Source organism: Passer domesticus, chromosome 12 (genome assembly GCF_036417665.1).
Source record: "Passer domesticus isolate bPasDom1 chromosome 12, bPasDom1.hap1, whole genome shotgun sequence".
Classification (NCBI taxonomy): Eukaryota; Metazoa; Chordata; class Aves; order Passeriformes; family Passeridae; genus Passer; species Passer domesticus.
The window spans coordinates 4450714-4467433 of NC_087485.1; the positions used below are offsets into that span (position 1 = coordinate 4450714).

Genomic DNA, 16720 nt, shown 5'->3' on the forward strand with positions numbered 1-16720 from the left:
AAAACTCTTAACAGAAAAGAAGGGGGTTTCCTTTACAAATTGGATATTATACCTCAAACCTGTTGGACTGGGCCCATGGCTACTCTTAACTGGCCCTTTGCCTTCTCTAGGTACTTTTGTAGTGAAAGTGGTGGCCATGAATGTCTTCTCAAACATGAGTCTGGATCTTGGATTCATCACTGTGTTGGCAAACAGCTCCCATAAAAAAGGTAATTACATTAATCTGACAGTGCTGGTTTTCACCATGTAAGTGTCTTTTTGCAATCAGAGCATTTCATGGAGTGTTTATAGTTTGCATGTAGTAATTGCTTTCCTTCCAGCAACAGTGCTGAAAACTTTTGTGGAGCCTTCTTCCCAATGAAGGCAGATTCCCTGACTTTGATGTAGTCATAAATTAGCATCACTCTGTATATGTAACACATTGCACATTTGCTGTTTGTGCTAGAAATAATGAGTGAAGTTTATGGCTTGGGACATAGCTTTGAAACCAGAAAATATTTGCATCACAGCCGTCTCATAAATTGCTGTCACTAATGGCTTCTAGATGGCTCATCCTTGCATTTACAAGAGCAGATTATACCAGCAATAAAATAACCTTAGCACTAATTGTACTGAAAGTTTTCCAGTGCTTTCCATCAATTTTCCTCTGCACATCAGTGAAACTCCATCACCTTCTGTGAATATATTTTGATTTATACCATTATGTTTGAAGAATCAGGATCATCTTCTTTGTAGTCTGTGTTGTTACCATTTTATCTATTTGACTGTGCTGTTTGTCACAGCTCTGGAGTCTGATTCTTACAGCCCCATCTTTCACACTGTCAGAAGTGAAATCCTGTGGATTTAAGTCATATTCACTGAGGATGTCTGAAAGCTTTACAGGTAGCCCTAAAATATTTTGTCTTTTTTGCATTAAACAGATTCTGATAAGGAAGAAGGCAGCTACAAAACAAATACCCGAAAGAAAAATGTAAGTGTTATTTAAGGATCTTTCTTTGAAATTGCTTAGAGATTTTTCTTACCAGTGAAAGTGCTGTATGAGACAGGGAAAAGAAGTATTTGTAGCATAGTAAATTATGAACTAGATGTTCTGTTCCCCATATGGCTTAACACAAAATCTATACCACAAGTCTTGGAGACAAATCTGTTTACAGGCATTCCATCTACAATTCATAAAAAAGATTAAAGAAAATGAACTTATCACAACAATTCAGTTTTGGAAGTTAAAATGTGTTTAGATTACTTTTTAATTCATCTACTTGACTAATGTAAACCTCTCTCTGGAAAGTGATCCTTCAAGTAGAGTTTAATATATTTTATATGGTTCCCAAGTGTTTTCTGCTTCTGTATTGGAGTGTTTAAATTATTTTGCAATGAAAAATCTTCCAGTTTTTGGCAAACTAAGAAGTTAATGATACACCAATTGCTAGCAGCTGTCCAAATTTAAATAATAAAAATGCCAGATAGAATGTTTTATCATATTAAAAGTCTAGTTTTTAACTGTAATACTAGCAGACAGACATCTGCTATGGGAGATATACTGCTTCTCAAGAAGCCATCATGCTTTACAGATTGCCTGTAAAAATATATTGCATCAGAGGAATATAAATCTAATCCAAACCCAAGTTTATCACAGTTTGGTACACAGACAAACTCAGCTACCCCTTCTCCTCTTTGTTTATAGCTGCAAAGTATCCAATTAAGATAAAAAAAGAATGCACCAGAAGACAAGTGGTTGCTCAAGGGCTGGAAGTCTTGGTCCAGATGTGAAGGTTTAATAGGAATTAATTTCCTAAGTACCTAGTTTTGAAAATGGGAGCTGCACTCCTAAACCAATTCTGCATTTGGGAGAATTTTGCCACACAATTTTTCTATCCCATCTTCTTCTATTCCCATAGCTTCTACTTCCACACTACCTCTGCTAAGAGAAAGATCATTAAAACTACAGATCTGCATCCAGTGATTTGAGGCCTAAACTTACAGATCTTTTTCGTTAAAAAGAAGCAACATATGCATGTTTTTCTACATGCTTGTGTTCTAACTGATATTTACTTCTTATTTAGGATCACAAAATATATATTAAACCGAGTCGCCATGTGGATCCTTTCACAACTGTTACACTTGGCTGGCCAGACAGCAACAACAATTCCAGTTTTCTCTGGACCTGTGGTTTGTGCATTTCCCAACCTTTTTCACCAACTTGTATTTGATGAGTGACAAACTCACTGTTGTGTCAGATCCAGTGTTGAAAAGCTAATTTAAGGATTTTCTGGCTTTAAAGTTTGCCACTCAGTGTACATGAAGAATGTCCTTCTACTCTACTCTAGTTTTTGGACCAAAATAAATATGTATATAATATGGCATAGTACTCCATTATGTCTTCTCCCAAAGGTTTCAGTTTTTCAAGATCTACCTGTCCTAAGCTTCACTCTCATAGCCAAGGACTAATCCCAAGTGATTTACACAGGCATTTGCAAAGTACATGTGTCTCAATAAAACAGCAATAATTAACATTAAAAATGATGCAAACACATTTCTGGCTGAAAACAGGATTGGGATTCAGGCCATCTGTGTTCTATCCCCATAATTATCCCTGACCTGATACATGACTTTGGAAAAGCTTGTACTCTAATCCAGATTACCAACTCTTTAAATTGTGTTAAAAAAAACTTGTCTATAAAGCTCTTTGAAACTTATGGCAGGAAAGTCCTTTATAAGATGCTGTCCTAACTATAAAGGAAATGTTTCTGCAGGAGCTTGCTGGCCTGCCTGGAATGAATGTGTGAAGCAACAGATAATCCTAATCAACCAAAGTGAGGTGCAAATCCCACCTTCCTGCCTTCCTCCTCCGAAATCAGCAGTGACTGTCAGGATTACTGTCCAAAACCATGGCAGTGAAGAGAGGCAGGATGAGCAATGTCTCTATGTGACTGCAAAAAAACAAGAACTGCAACTGGAAATCAGGTCTGGTTTTAAACCCTGGTATTCACAGGTTAATATTATTATTGCACAAGCATAGTGCAAGGCCACCGTTTCCAGTAATAATGATAATAAAGTAGTATTGTACTTTTAGAATCATAGAGTCCTAGAATCACAGAATGGTTTGGGTTGGAAGGGACTTTAAAGATCATATTGTTCCACCCCTCTGTCATGGGCAGAACACCTTCCACTAGATCAAGTTACTCAGAGCTCCATCCAGCCTGGCCTTGAACACTTCCAGGGATGGGGCATCCACAGCTTCTCTGGGCAACCTGTGCCAGGGCCTCAACACCCTCACAGTAAAGAAAACTTATTGTTAAAAATCAGTTTACATCTTACCATTATAAAAATTACTGACCAAAGAAGTCTTGCTGCATTTTTCAGTCCATGTTTCTGAACACATTCCTTTTACAAACTGAAACACATTCTTCTGAAAACTACATAGGGTTTTTGACCCCACTGCATCCTTCTAGTGTTGGAGATTTCAATGTGTCACCCTCATTGAAACTACAGGAACAAATGCCAAAAGATATGTATGAAATCTGTCCTAGACATCTCATACTATGTGTAACTCCCATCTTACTTCCTTACAGGTGTGAGGCAAACTGCAAGCCAGTGAATGTTAGCGATGAAGTTGTTTTGAGTGTCTCTGCACAAGAGGACTCCCAGGCCATATATTATAACTGGTATTTAGATAACACATTCAAAAACAAGGTGAGAGCACCAGATTTGTCAGAAATACTGCACAAAAATAAATATCCACAAAGCCATATGGCCTCAGAGGGATATTTTGTCAAGTGGATGCTTAGAAAATACTAGTGAGGACTGAGACAACGGGGTGCCTGGATTGGGAGGGGTTATAATGAAGGACACCAAACTGTCACCCTGCTCCTGATAAATCACAACAGAAAGAACAGTAAAAAAAGAACAGCCTCTACTGCCATGTGTTTTCTGTCTGATTTTCCAGTCTACAACCCTCCCTCTAGCCTGTGGCCTGACTGGTTTCCAACAAAACTCTTTGAATTTGCTTCAAAGCAACTCATCTGTGTTAAGAATGACCAGCTCCTTCTTGCAGACACAGGGAGAAGCTTTTCAGATTAAAGTAACAGGTAGGGGCTAACAGGGTTTTTAGGGTTTACAGACTCCTTTGACATAACCTCTGCTGACATGACACCATATTGATGTCACACCTGCATAGCCTCACTGACAAATATGAAGGTAAATTAGTCCACAAATTGAAAGCGTTATTTTATATGCAAGTTCTTTAAAATGATGAGGATTTAAGTTTGTTCTGGGGTGTCACACAGCAGAAGAAATTCAGTTATCTTTCTCCAAGCTGTTAATAACTTTGTTAAGGCTCATCTGAAACAAAGTTCTTCTAAATGCTTGTTCAAAAAATACCGCTTTGCTTTATAATGCAGACATTAACATACTGGAAATAGTTATTTTCCTTACGATTGATTCAGTAGCAGGATTTCATTCCTCGATAGCCCAGCCTGCCGTGCGTGTGCCCGGTTGCTCGGTGGGCACGATGCAGACCTGACCCAGGCGCTGCTGGGGCACGGTCCTGCCCGGCACGGCCCTGCCCGGCACGGCCCTGCCCGCCACGGTCCTGCCCGGCACGGCCCTGCCCGGCACGGCCCTGCCCGCCACGGTCCTGCCCGGCACGGCCCTGCCTGGCACGGTCCTGCCCGGCACGGTCCTGCCTTGCACGGCCCTGCCCGGCACGGCCCTGCCCGCCACGGTCCTGCCCAGCACGGCCCTGCCCGCCACGGTCCTGCCCGGCACGGTCCTGCCCGGCACGGTCCTGCCCGGCACGGCCCTGCCCGGCACGGTCCTGCCCGGCACGGTCCTGTCCGGCACGGTCCTGCCCGGCACGGTCCTGTCCGGCACGGCCCTGCCCGGCACGGTCCTGTCCGGCACGGTCCTGCCCGGCACGGCCCTGCCCGGCACGGCCCTGCCCGGCACGGTCCTGCCTGACGCTCTGCTCCCTCCGCTCCCAGCCGCCACTCAGCGAGGCTACGGGGAGCGATGGTTCCTGCTGAGCGCCGTGCCCCCGCCCGAAGCCCCGGGCTGTGCCGTGAGTCCCGGGCACGGCTCGGTGCTCACCGCCTTCAGAGTGTCCTGCAGCGCTCCCGGCTCGGCAGGGTCGGGCCAGGCCAGCCCTGGCAGGCGGATCACATATTGCTTCTATGTGACACCAGGTAAGTCCCCAGGCAAGGCACAACTCGCCCTGCTCTGCAGGGACACTGCTCACGAGTGAACGTGCCTTGAGTCCCCTGTGCTCAGAGAGCAGGAGGTGTCTGTGGTGTCTGCTCCCTGACCCCTTCTGTCCTGTTTCAGATTCTCTCCTGGATTGTAGCCCGGATCCTGAACTCTTCCCAGTTTATCTTCCACTTGGAGAAGAGGAAAATAATTTTACTGTACATGTGAAAATTATTGTTAGCAACAACGTTGGTGATACAATTCAAACAAATGCTTCAGTGAAGGTACACAGTAGAATTAATTACTTTGAAGAACTCTCAAGTGGATAACTAACCCATAATTGATTTTTGGAGTTTCTTCCTGTTTTAGATGTACTGCTTCCTTCTAAATGTGCCATAATCACCATTTTTCCACCTAACAAGATTATTCTCTGTGTGCTCAAGGTCAAAAGATCTTCCACTGCCCTTTTTTCTAGAACAAAATCTAAAAGAATTGTTTGGATGTTGATTGAGCAGTGTACACCTATTTACTGAGTCTGGAATTATTCTGCGTAGGCCCCAAAAGCCTTTTGCTTCTTCCCCAGCACCACAGTAAGGAGATCCTTATCAGGCCATTAAAAATAAAACATTTAAAATGGGGAACATGAAGTTTTATGTCCCACTCTATCTAGGCTGTCATTAAGATGATCATGGAAGCTGTTCAAAGAAAATTGTAACAGCCTTGGCAATGTTGAGAGCATATCTGATTCCTTCACCAGGTTGGACCTGCAGATGTGATGGATGGGAACCTGAACCTGCAGGCTGTGGTGTCTGAGAAGGCAAACACCATCCTAAAAGATGGGAACAGCAGCATGAGTCTCTTCCAGCTGTACAAGTCAGTGACATCTGTCCTTAATCAGCAGATCCAAGAGGAAAGTTTTAACTTGTCTTTACAGACAAACACACGAAAAGAGGTCAGCAAAAACAAAACACTTGCTTTCTTGCAGTAAAATGTCACATAATGGACTCTTCATATTCTTTGACAGCCCTTAAGTAATAAAAAGCTCACGTATCCCCACTTGAAATCAATGAAGGTTTCAAGTTTCTAGCATCTGTCTCAGTGTTTGGCACAGGTCTCAGCTAGTTTTCACTATTTGTCTACATAAATTATTTGTTTTATCATTCGTCAGTAAAACAGTTAATTCTCAATTGTTATTTCATTAATTTAAACTAGTTAATCTAAACCTGATTTTCCCAAGCAATTTAAATATCAATAAAATGGCATCTCCAGAGGGATAAATGTCCTATCTAATTTCCCCCAAAAGCACTAGATGGCAGGTAATTTTCTTTAGTCCATTTTAGCCACCAGTTGATGTTTCAGTCATAAGCTGATATTTGTACAGTGCTTTGAGTGCCTCAGATGAAGAGATCTAGAGAATGTATCCTTCAATTAAGATTCATTATTTGAATAACATCAATCACACATGGCTCTGCTTTCTCTGGAAGTGGCATTTACACAGCAATTCACATACATTAGTACAAATTCTCACAAGTAACTCTCCTTGCTCTTAATGGATGTTAAGTGTATGAATTCTCTGTGCTGGGAGGTAACATAAAACTCGTGATTATATAATTACTAGGGCAAGTGGCATCTTGTCAGTAGAGCTAATATAAGCTCAAATGATCTTTGTTGTGGAGTCTTACTCTACTGCATAACTTACAGCAAGCCTGGCTGTCAATACACAGCACTACTTTCACAGTCCTAATTAGCATCTTATTCTTTTGCCTAATTATCCCTTTTCATCCCAAGCTCCGAGGGCTGATGCTGACAACTCTCTCTGTTGTTAACATAACATCAATGCAGACTGCTCTGAAGATGTCAGAGGTATTGAAAGAAATCACTTACAGGAGTGAAGAGCTGTCTGTCTCAGCACAGGTAAGAAGCAATTCATCTTATATCTCCTCACACTAATAGTAGAGACTCTAATTATCCCACTGACCTTGGAAGAGTTTCAGTGCCTTATAATTATCTCTTCTTACCCATTTTTTCAAATGTACCAGCATGTGTATTTTGACCAGCAGTATTTTGACTCTGTTTAGAATAAGTTCGAGTCTCAGATATTGTCCCAGCAATCTCTACAATCCCGGATATGACCATTACATTTATCATAAATTTTTGAGACAGAATCCTTAACTTTTAGTCAGAAACATGTCATGTTTTCTCTTGTATAGCCCTTTTAGAACCCTGAAGAAGAACTGCCCCAAGAGGGTTTTCTTGAGGGTTTTTCTCAAGAGGGTTTTTCTAGAATTGCCCACATTCATTCATCCCTGATCCTGGCACTGCACAAAATGCACATAGGCAATGAACATGTCAGCACCCAGAGGAGCTGGGCACAAATGTGCAGGTTGGTCTCACAACAGTACCTCTTGAATCCTGTCTGGGAACAAGGCATTATTGGTAGATGATGCTATTTATGGTTATGGGGTGAGCATATGGTGGGACAGAAGAAACTGTCACTGGGGGAAGTTTCCCAAATATGCAGGCAATACAAATATCCTGATTTCTGATGTATTACAGAGTTGGAGCCAGACAATGGCTTGGGAGCATTTCAGCAGGATGTGGTTAATTTTGGCAAGACAAGAACACAGCTCAAATCCAGCCCTCACCCTACAGAAAGGCTGCTCAACATTCACAGGCTGTGGGGATGGATGTGTCCAAGCCTGCAGTGAATTTTCTTGGCTCCTTCACTATCCTGGGCTAAAATCTGGCCAATGCTTTTCCAGTCCCAAAGCTGCATCCAGGCACAAAATAAAAATTGTAAAACTCATTCTCCTTTGGCACTTAGCACTTTGGCACTAAGATAGAAACTTATAACCTAATTTACTACTTTACTGTATACCTAAAAGCTATCCTTGCCTAGGGTTTGACAGACAAGCTTCTTTCAGATTTATTCATCTTTTTATGGATGACATCTCTAGAAGCAGGCTGCATTTTTCATGCCTGTATTCCATTTTGGTGTACCATCTAGTATATCATCTTTATTAGCATTTGAAGTATTACCCCAGTACAAATAGTTCTAGTAAAAATGGCATTACCCACTAATAGTCCCAAAAGGTTACTGCTGTTGCAATATTCAGTAAATGACACAAATGTCACTTCTGTCATTTGTAGTGCCAGCACATATAAACTGCTCCCTGTGTTTCTCCTGCAGGTGGAAGCCAGCAACACTCTGAGACATGTCAGTGCCTCCCTGCTCACTGTAAACACAGAGCACAGCAGAGATGGTCAGGAGTTAAAGGAAGCAGCCAACTATCTGTTTAATGCAGTGAGTAGTGTTCTTAAAGCTTCTGTAGAAATCAGAGCTGGGAACACTTCAGTGCCAGAGGTAATTTAGATTTCGCCCTGTTTGTACTGTACTGTGTGTGAATATTTGTTTGCTTTGAGAGGTTTTTAAAATCTCTGTTGTCTCTTGTATTTTCAAATTGCCACTGGGAAAGGTTCATTGTGACACCTTGAATAGACTTGAAGATCAGAGGAAACTTCTCCCCAGTTAGACATGTTAGATTGAATATATATTAATGAAGATGATAGAGGTCTCTTAAGATTTGTTACATTGAAAGCTGAACAGGACAGAGAACACAGCATCAGCTCTGTCCTCTAATCAATGACAAGCACATTGCGATTTTTCTCAGATATGCTTCTATCCCCTCCTTTTGCCCCAAAATTCAAGGAAGCCACAGGTATTAAATATTCATGATTGCCACCACTACTTCCCAGCTTGAAGCAGCTCTGGTTGCTGCTGACACTTTTGCAGAAAGCTCTGATTATCTGTTCAGAAAGACACAACATATCTATTTTCCTATCTATATGTGACAAAAAAGATTATCAACTGGACAAGTTTTTTGACAATAACCCACTAATAATACACAGTTGATATGTAAATTAGGTCTTGCTTTTCCAAGTAACAAAACACTAACATGTGCAGCTAAGAGCATTAATACACAATATTACATTAATACACACAGTACATTAATATATTGATTGATGTAATGCTTGTAATTTTAATGTATAGAAGTTATAAATACTACAATACAGAAGTAAAATCTGTAAGGCATTTATTTGCCACAATGAGAATTACAGAAACTGAATTGCAATGGAATAGCTTTCTCTGAAATTAGGAAGCTCATAACCAAGTTTGTCAGTTTAGTAAAACACCAAAATTAAATGGAAGCAATGACAAATAATGTGCAGCTTGATAATCCTGAGTACCTTTGTTGTAAGTTTCCTCCTCTAATTCTTTTCCAGAGTTCAGTGTCGCACCAGCTCCTGAGTGCAGTTGAAAATCTCCAGAGTGCCCTTCTGTTTGGGAAGGCACCAGGTGATGAGCCAACAGTCCTCACCTCTCCCTCTGCCACAATGTACACACACAGGTAAAAGCTGCAGTGTCCTCACTGAAGCTTCTGAGAGCTACAAATGTTAATTCCACTGTGCTTAAACACAATGTTTGGAACTAACTAAATACTGTAGCATAATGACAATTTCAGTAGTGCAACAAGTCTGATGTTAGTGACTGATAGTAAGAACAGTCTGGACTCCGGGAGCATTACCTTAGAAATTCCCATGCTGTGTGTTCTTTAACCAGCAGAGAATTTGCCACAATTTCCTGAATGAGGCAGTAGTCACTTACTTTTGAAATTATGTAGTAAACTCATGTCATACCAGCTAAGGGTTTCTTTTCTTTTCCAAGTTGCCAATAATGACATGTTATATGGAACTGTAAGCAGCTTGGCAGAAGCAAATATAATCCTGAGAAGCCTGACAAGCATTTTCCATCCCCTATAATCATCCCTAAATTGTTCCCTTAGAGGCTGGTTTTCATCCACATCAAACTGTGCATTCAAATCAAGAGCATGTTCACACAGAAACCAAGTCTTTCAAATAGGTACACCTTGGTAAAACTTCCTCTCCAGATGTGCCAATTCCACCCCTTTTTTGATGATTCTATGGTAGCGTTACGTGGAGTACTGCATCAGGGGCAGATTCATGTACAAAGCATTTACTGGCAGACTTAGAAATAGTTTTGCAAATAAGTTATATTCTTGAAGAGAGAAAGCTTTCTCTGTAGATATGAAGTCCGTGGTATTGATGTTTTGGTTTTTTTCTGGTGGTTTTTTTTTTCCTTTTTTTATTGTTTTTCTCTTTTATTCTGCTTTGCTCTTGCCCAACCCTAACTGGACAGATTACAAACAGAAAACATGGATAGCACATCCATTAACATCTCCAATTCCAGCTCTGCCAGCTTTACTCTCCCACCTGCTTCCTCTCTCAGTATTTCAGGAGTTGATGGTGAAACAGTGGATATAAGGGCAAGTAAACAGCTTTTATCTAACTCTATTTGATGTCCAGCTTACATTCCTGATCTAATGCTTTTATAATCATTTATCCTTTCACAAGGAACACACGAGCATGTGTCATTCCTCCTGTCATGCCAAGAAAATTATTTGAAATTATTGGTCAAAGAAGCCTTCATTTATCCTAATTGCATGAGGTTGGTAGAGCAAGTTAAGGATAACGGAATTCTTAAATTCCCCATCCCATCAGCCCCTTACATACACCTTGATTCACACGTTCACGGCAGGAGCAGGCAATGGAATGAATCAAGACCTACACATCTGTTTGCTGTTTGTTTACATCTTATGGTCTGAGGAGGATGCAACAGCTCAGAGTCAATAGCACATTCAAACTAAACTACAGCAGCCTTCTTTCATCCCAGCAAGAAACACCTGAGTGTGGGGCACTCAGATCCTGCAGGAGACAAATGTGCTGATGGTAGCACCGCCCCCATCTGAATTAGGACATGGTGTTTTTTCTCTCAGAACAATAGATGGCATATAATTGTCATATTTTCATAATAAATTTTCTGAAGATCTCTCTGGTGTGTTTGACCCTCTCAGGAAGCCCCTAAAGTATCTGCAAACATTTTTTTTCATTTCACCTTTTCCAACTCTGCCAAAAAGGTGTCACACTGTATGGAAACAATAAAGATTGTTGTACACATTTCAAAATGAAAATCACTTTCAAGGTTTATAGACCCACCTTAGAGATAAGGTAGAGTATTATTTAAATCTTGACGCATGCATCTTGGAGGTCACCTTCTATTTGGGTCTGAGCTCATTCTTTCACTATTCAGCAATTCAGGGTGTGAATAAAATGAAATATTGACAATAGCTCAGTTGTCTGATTGTTAATGTCTCCTAACAGATGGTGAGCTTTGCCATGAATCCCTTTTTCTCCAGTGACAGCAGTTTTGACATCAGTGGAACAGTGGGAGGTCTAAGTCTAACTGGTCTGGATGGTTTGATCATACCAGTCAACAACCTCAAAGAGAACATTGAGGTAAATTCACAATTTCCTAACTCTCACCCTCTTTTCCCATTTTTTCCTCTCTCCATTAGCAAACTGTCATTTGTGTTATCATTTGTGAGGTGAACACAAATTCTGGTAATGTTCATTACATTAGATAATGGGCTGATGCTCTCTGTAGTTGTCATGGAGGGATTTGTTTGTGTGGTGAAAAAACTAACAAATATTTCTGTCTGTTCTTGAAAAGGAGGCATTTTATTCTTCCTTTAAATGAATGTAAGAATGCTAATGGTTGTGGGAATAGATTCCAGATTACAGTCATCCCAAAGCAGAATGTGAAGTCTGATTTCACCAACCAACTACTGTATTTATTGAACACCTCTTTGGCTTCCTAGCCCATGTATAAACTGACATCTAAATCATTCATACATGCACTTTATGCTGCCAGTGTCTCAATCATAATCACAGTTCTCAGTTCAGAATGCACTAACCCTAACCCTAACCCTAACCCTAACCCTAACCCTAGCCCTAACCCTAGGCTTTGTGATGAGTCTGCACAGATTTCAAATTAATTTTTCAGAGTTTAGTTGACATTAGAAAGAAAATTACTCTGAAAATGGTATTTTTGCTGGCCATGATTTTCTGATGTTATGAAAAAAGATAATCTAGCATGTGACTGCATGCTAAGAAAAATGCTTTTCTGTATTTAAACCTATGTCTTTTTGCTTAAAAACAGATCATGTTACCAAGGCTTTCAGCAACTCAGGAAGATAAGATTCTGTTGAATCTGGGCAATTATAGCACTTTTCAAGTAAATGTTACCTCAGAAAACACATCTATAGTGATCCACCTGGAATCTGAACATGACATTCCACTAATACTTTACTTGGGGTATGGTTATCACCCAAATGAAACCAACTATGATATGAAAAATCATCTGTTCTATAAGAAAACTTCTGGAGGTAAGAGAAATGGTTAGTGACTCATGAACTAGCAGAATGAGCCTTGACCATGAGTTCAAGTGTCTAGCTGGAAAGAAACCTCATGCTTCAAAGTTCCAATCTCTTGAATAAAGTGTTCAATAACAGGAGGAAAGATTGATTTGATCAATGAGTTGCTACAAATGATTTCACACCTGTTTCTTTGGTTCATTTATTACATGCATGCTTCTGAATTAGCCTTTCTATATATACATTGAAACGAAAATATTTATGTTCAAGGTGACATGAACAGCTGGGTTCTCAGCTCAGAAGAACTAATTTTTGGAGAGGGAACCTACTATTTCATGGTTTTACAAGATATGGGAATGGATTCAGCAGTCTACGAGGGGCTAACCATAAATGCCACTTGCTTTGCATCCCGCTGTGTATTTTGGGACGAGCACCAGGGAGGCTGGAACAGCTATGGATGTCATGTAAGTAGAGCAAAACAAAACAATGTGTCTGTTACACACTTCAAAGCCAGCCCTCATAACCACCATCTGTAGTAACTGACACCATGAAATAAGATCATTCTGAGATGTTTTAAGAAACTTAAGAAGTTTAGTCATATTGAACTAACCTCATTCCCATTTCTTGGGATGAACTTCTGTATAAGAAGAAATTGAACCATTCTGATAAGGCCATAATATATTGCAATGCCCGTTACTGGTTAGGTGTTAGAATTAATATTCTTTATTGGAACTTGAACAATTTGGTGTGCAGCAGCTCTCTACACTAACTTACTAATATCAGCACTGTCTTTTCATTTGCTTGGTAAGTCATCTAATGCTTTGAAGAAAGTGTTTTATCAGAAATATTTTCTGGGTTTCAGGTAGGACCAAAAACAAATCCTAGCAGCACACAGTGCCTCTGCAACCATCTGACCTTCTTTGGGAGCTCCTTCTTTGTCATACCCAATGCCATAGATGTCAGCAAAACAGCACAGCTCTTTGGTACATTCGTGGACAATCCTGTGGTGGTGACAACTGTGGGATGCATTTTTCTGATATATGTGCTTGTAGTTATTTGGGCTCGAAGGAAAGACATCCAGGATAATGCCAAAGTAAGTCTCCAGCTAATAAAGTCAATGTATTCAGGTCAATTCCCACCATGTCTAGCCTGTTTTAATAGGAAGTCTTTAACCAATCTTACTCCTTTCCCTGTAACTCTGTGTTTACTGGTAAGTAAACATTGTTCACAAGATCACAAATTCCTACTCACAGCTTTCAGGAATCTGTACTTACAGGACAGCTAACACACTGCCCATGTTGTGTGGCTCTGCAGGTGAAAATCACAGTCCTGGAAGACAACGACCCCTTTGCTCAGTATCGTTACCTTGTGACAGTTTTCACAGGACACCGCCGTGGCGCAGCCACAACCTCCAAGGTATCAGTGCACTGTGTGGGAGGAGTTTATTTGTTTAGAGAACTGGATGAATAATAGAGCACCTGAGGCTATTGAACAGGACAGCTCCAATGCACTGTCTCAGCCAGAAAGCCCTTAGGTTTGATGAAAGGAAAAATAACCACACTTAGGATGGAGATGTGCAAATCTTCATTTTGCCTTTTTATTTCCAGGTGACTCTCACCCTCTATGGACTGGATGGAGAGAGTGAGCCCCACCATCTAAATGATCCTGATACACCAGTCTTTGAACGTGGAGGAGTGGATGTTTTTCTCCTCTGTACCTTCTTCCCTCTTGGGGAACTGCAGAGTATTAGATTGTGGCATGATAATTCAGGGGACAGTCCATCCTGGTAAGTGGTCTGGAGATGCTGGGAAGTAAAAATCCACAAAAAACTTTTTATAATGACAACGACTTTCCCTTTCTAGCACTTGAAAATTATCCTTTCTGCAGTTCTGGAAAGAAAAGAAGTGTTAGATTCTAGTTTTTGCAGCTGAATAGGCCAAATCACTGCCTAAAGTGGAAGACCAGGAGTGTTTCCCATATCCCTTGTCCAGTACAGGGTGGGATATGTCCTGTGCCTTACAGTTTAGTCACCCCAAGTAGCTGAAAGCCAGAGTTTGTCCTCCACAGTCTTGTTGAGCTCTGGATTTCACACACTCAGTGGTGTGTGACTGTGCCCTGTGTGTTTTTCCAACAGGTACGTGAATCGAGTAATAGTCCATGACCTGGCATGGGATCAGAAATGGTACTTCCTCTGTAACTCTTGGCTAGCCATTGATATTGGAGAATGTGTCCTAGATAAAGTGTTCCCAGTAGCAACAGAACAGGACATGAAGCAGTTCAGGTACCTCCTATTTCATGGATTTTTTTTCTCTTGATAGCAGTCAGTCTGGAAAAACAAGCATTAAAAAAACAGACCAAAGCCCAAGTAAAAAATGTCCACTGTCCTTAAAGGGTTCTGAATAAGGGAGAAAGGGAGGATGGTTACATAAATCATTACCCTAATAGTAGTACCATACTGAAAATGTTGGTGCTGAAGAAGGATAGCCTGACACACCTACAGAAACCCAAAAATCTTCTCTTAAGTGTCATTTTCTTAACAATTTAAATAGGAACTATTTGCTTTCCCCCTATGCTGTGTCCAAAAGTAAAGGACATAAGTAGCTATGATCATTCCATACAAATCAAGCCATAATATTTGATCATTTCTCCTGGTTATTACTTCTGCTGATAGTGCCTAGAAGCATAAAGGGTTGAGACCCTGGACTAAGGCTTTGTTCTTCCCTCTCCTTTCTACATATCCATTAGATTTCCCTCTTCTCCTTCCCAGCAATCTGTTTTTCATGAAGACCTCCAAGGGTTTCCAGGATGGGCACATCTGGTACTCGGTTTTCAGCCGCTCCCCTCGAAGCTCCTTCACGCGAGCCCAGCGCGTGTCCTGTTGCTTCTCACTGCTGCTCTGCACCATGCTGACCAGCATCATGTTCTGGGGTGTGCCAAAGGATCCTGCTGAGCAGAAAATGGATTTGGGTAACAATCCTCACCATTGCTTGGGCAGACAAATAGAGAGACAGCAGAATCTGGAAGCAAGAGTTGATTAAATGGGTTTTTTCACAAGAAAGAGACTTGATGGTTTGTTTTCCCTGGTGTTATTTTTTCTTCTCTGTTCTGTTTGACCTTGACAGGTAAGATCGAGTTCACATGGCAGGAGGTGATGATTGGCTTTGAGAGCTCCCTCCTCATGTTCCCCATCAACTTGCTCATCGTGCAGATCTTCAGGAACATACGACCCCGGCCAGCCCAACAGGGCACAGAGAAGAAGCTGGGGAAGAATGGCCGAGTGTCCCCAAGCCTGCCTTCCACCCCAGAGGCCACCCAGGCTGCCTCTCTCACTCCAGAGGCTGTGACAAAGGCAAGTCCCAGTGCGTCCTGCACTGCCCTCTGCTGCCACACGCTACCGGCTTGCCCAGCTCCACAAATTTCCCTGTTCCAATGCCCTTCAGCCTGTCTGAAGAGAAAAGCCAATTACCACTGGTGCAAAGTGCCCACCTAAATACAATCCTTCATTAAGGTCTGCCTTTTTACATCCCAGCCCTTGCACAGCTATTGTGTGTGACCAAATCACTGTGTTCAGGAGTTAGAGCACACACTAAGCAACACAGTGAAGATAAAAGGTATCATGGACCACATCTTTCTCAGCTTAGGTCCTCAGGCAGGCACGCTGCCCTTTTGAACCACAAAAGCTGCCTTGCTGAACTCACTGAAATCTGCCTGTCACATCCAGCACTGTAGGATGTGCTATTCTTATCTGTTCTGGAGATTTTAGCAGTTGGTGCAGCTCCCAGCCAGTGGTACTGTCAGATCACATCAGCTTAAGCCACTGCAGCCAGAGTCACTGCTGTGTTGCTGCTGTCTTTCCTAGGACATAAGAAGAATCGCCAACTCACTCTTTAAAGCCCTGAAGACTCCATCTCTCACCTCAGCACCAGACCTTGAAAAATCAACTAATATCAACACACTCCTGCAATTGGTTGAGCACGTCATCTGTCAACAGAACAGAGCTGGGCAAGAGCTTTATGATGAGAGCAAGAAGGATGGCCCTATAATTGTCACATTGGGTGCTATGGATGTCCAAGGTAAATAGCACACTGTGAAATAACTGCTGAAACCCTTGCAATGAAAATGATGATAGCACTGGATGTGATGACCCAAGTCCTTCTTCCATTCTGACTCAAAGGCAACTACAGAATCACAGAATAGCTGAGGTTAGAAGGGATCCCTGGATCCCACCACATTGCTCAGAGCAG

At 41.5% G+C, this 16720-nt stretch overlaps 1 protein-coding gene across 1 annotated transcript in view; it reads left to right on the forward strand.

The window, feature by feature from the left end:
- LOC135279791 (polycystin-1-like protein 2) overlaps nt 1-16720 on the forward strand; it is a 38117-nt gene that overhangs the window by 9573 nt on the left and 11824 nt on the right. The window contains exons 8-30 of the mRNA XM_064387317.1: nt 111-209; nt 921-970; nt 2064-2169; nt 2754-2964; nt 3573-3693; nt 3947-4088; nt 4983-5183; nt 5323-5468; nt 5942-6136; nt 6973-7098; nt 8375-8548; nt 9469-9593; nt 10403-10529; nt 11425-11559; nt 12263-12488; nt 12747-12940; nt 13339-13569; nt 13791-13892; nt 14084-14262; nt 14611-14757; nt 15244-15443; nt 15599-15825; nt 16336-16549. Of these exons, the coding sequence (XP_064243387.1) occupies nt 111-209; nt 921-970; nt 2064-2169; nt 2754-2964; nt 3573-3693; nt 3947-4088; nt 4983-5183; nt 5323-5468; nt 5942-6136; nt 6973-7098; nt 8375-8548; nt 9469-9593; nt 10403-10529; nt 11425-11559; nt 12263-12488; nt 12747-12940; nt 13339-13569; nt 13791-13892; nt 14084-14262; nt 14611-14757; nt 15244-15443; nt 15599-15825; nt 16336-16549 (3678 nt within the window). The remainder of the gene's footprint in view (nt 1-110; nt 210-920; nt 971-2063; nt 2170-2753; nt 2965-3572; nt 3694-3946; nt 4089-4982; nt 5184-5322; nt 5469-5941; nt 6137-6972; nt 7099-8374; nt 8549-9468; nt 9594-10402; nt 10530-11424; nt 11560-12262; nt 12489-12746; nt 12941-13338; nt 13570-13790; nt 13893-14083; nt 14263-14610; nt 14758-15243; nt 15444-15598; nt 15826-16335; nt 16550-16720) is intronic.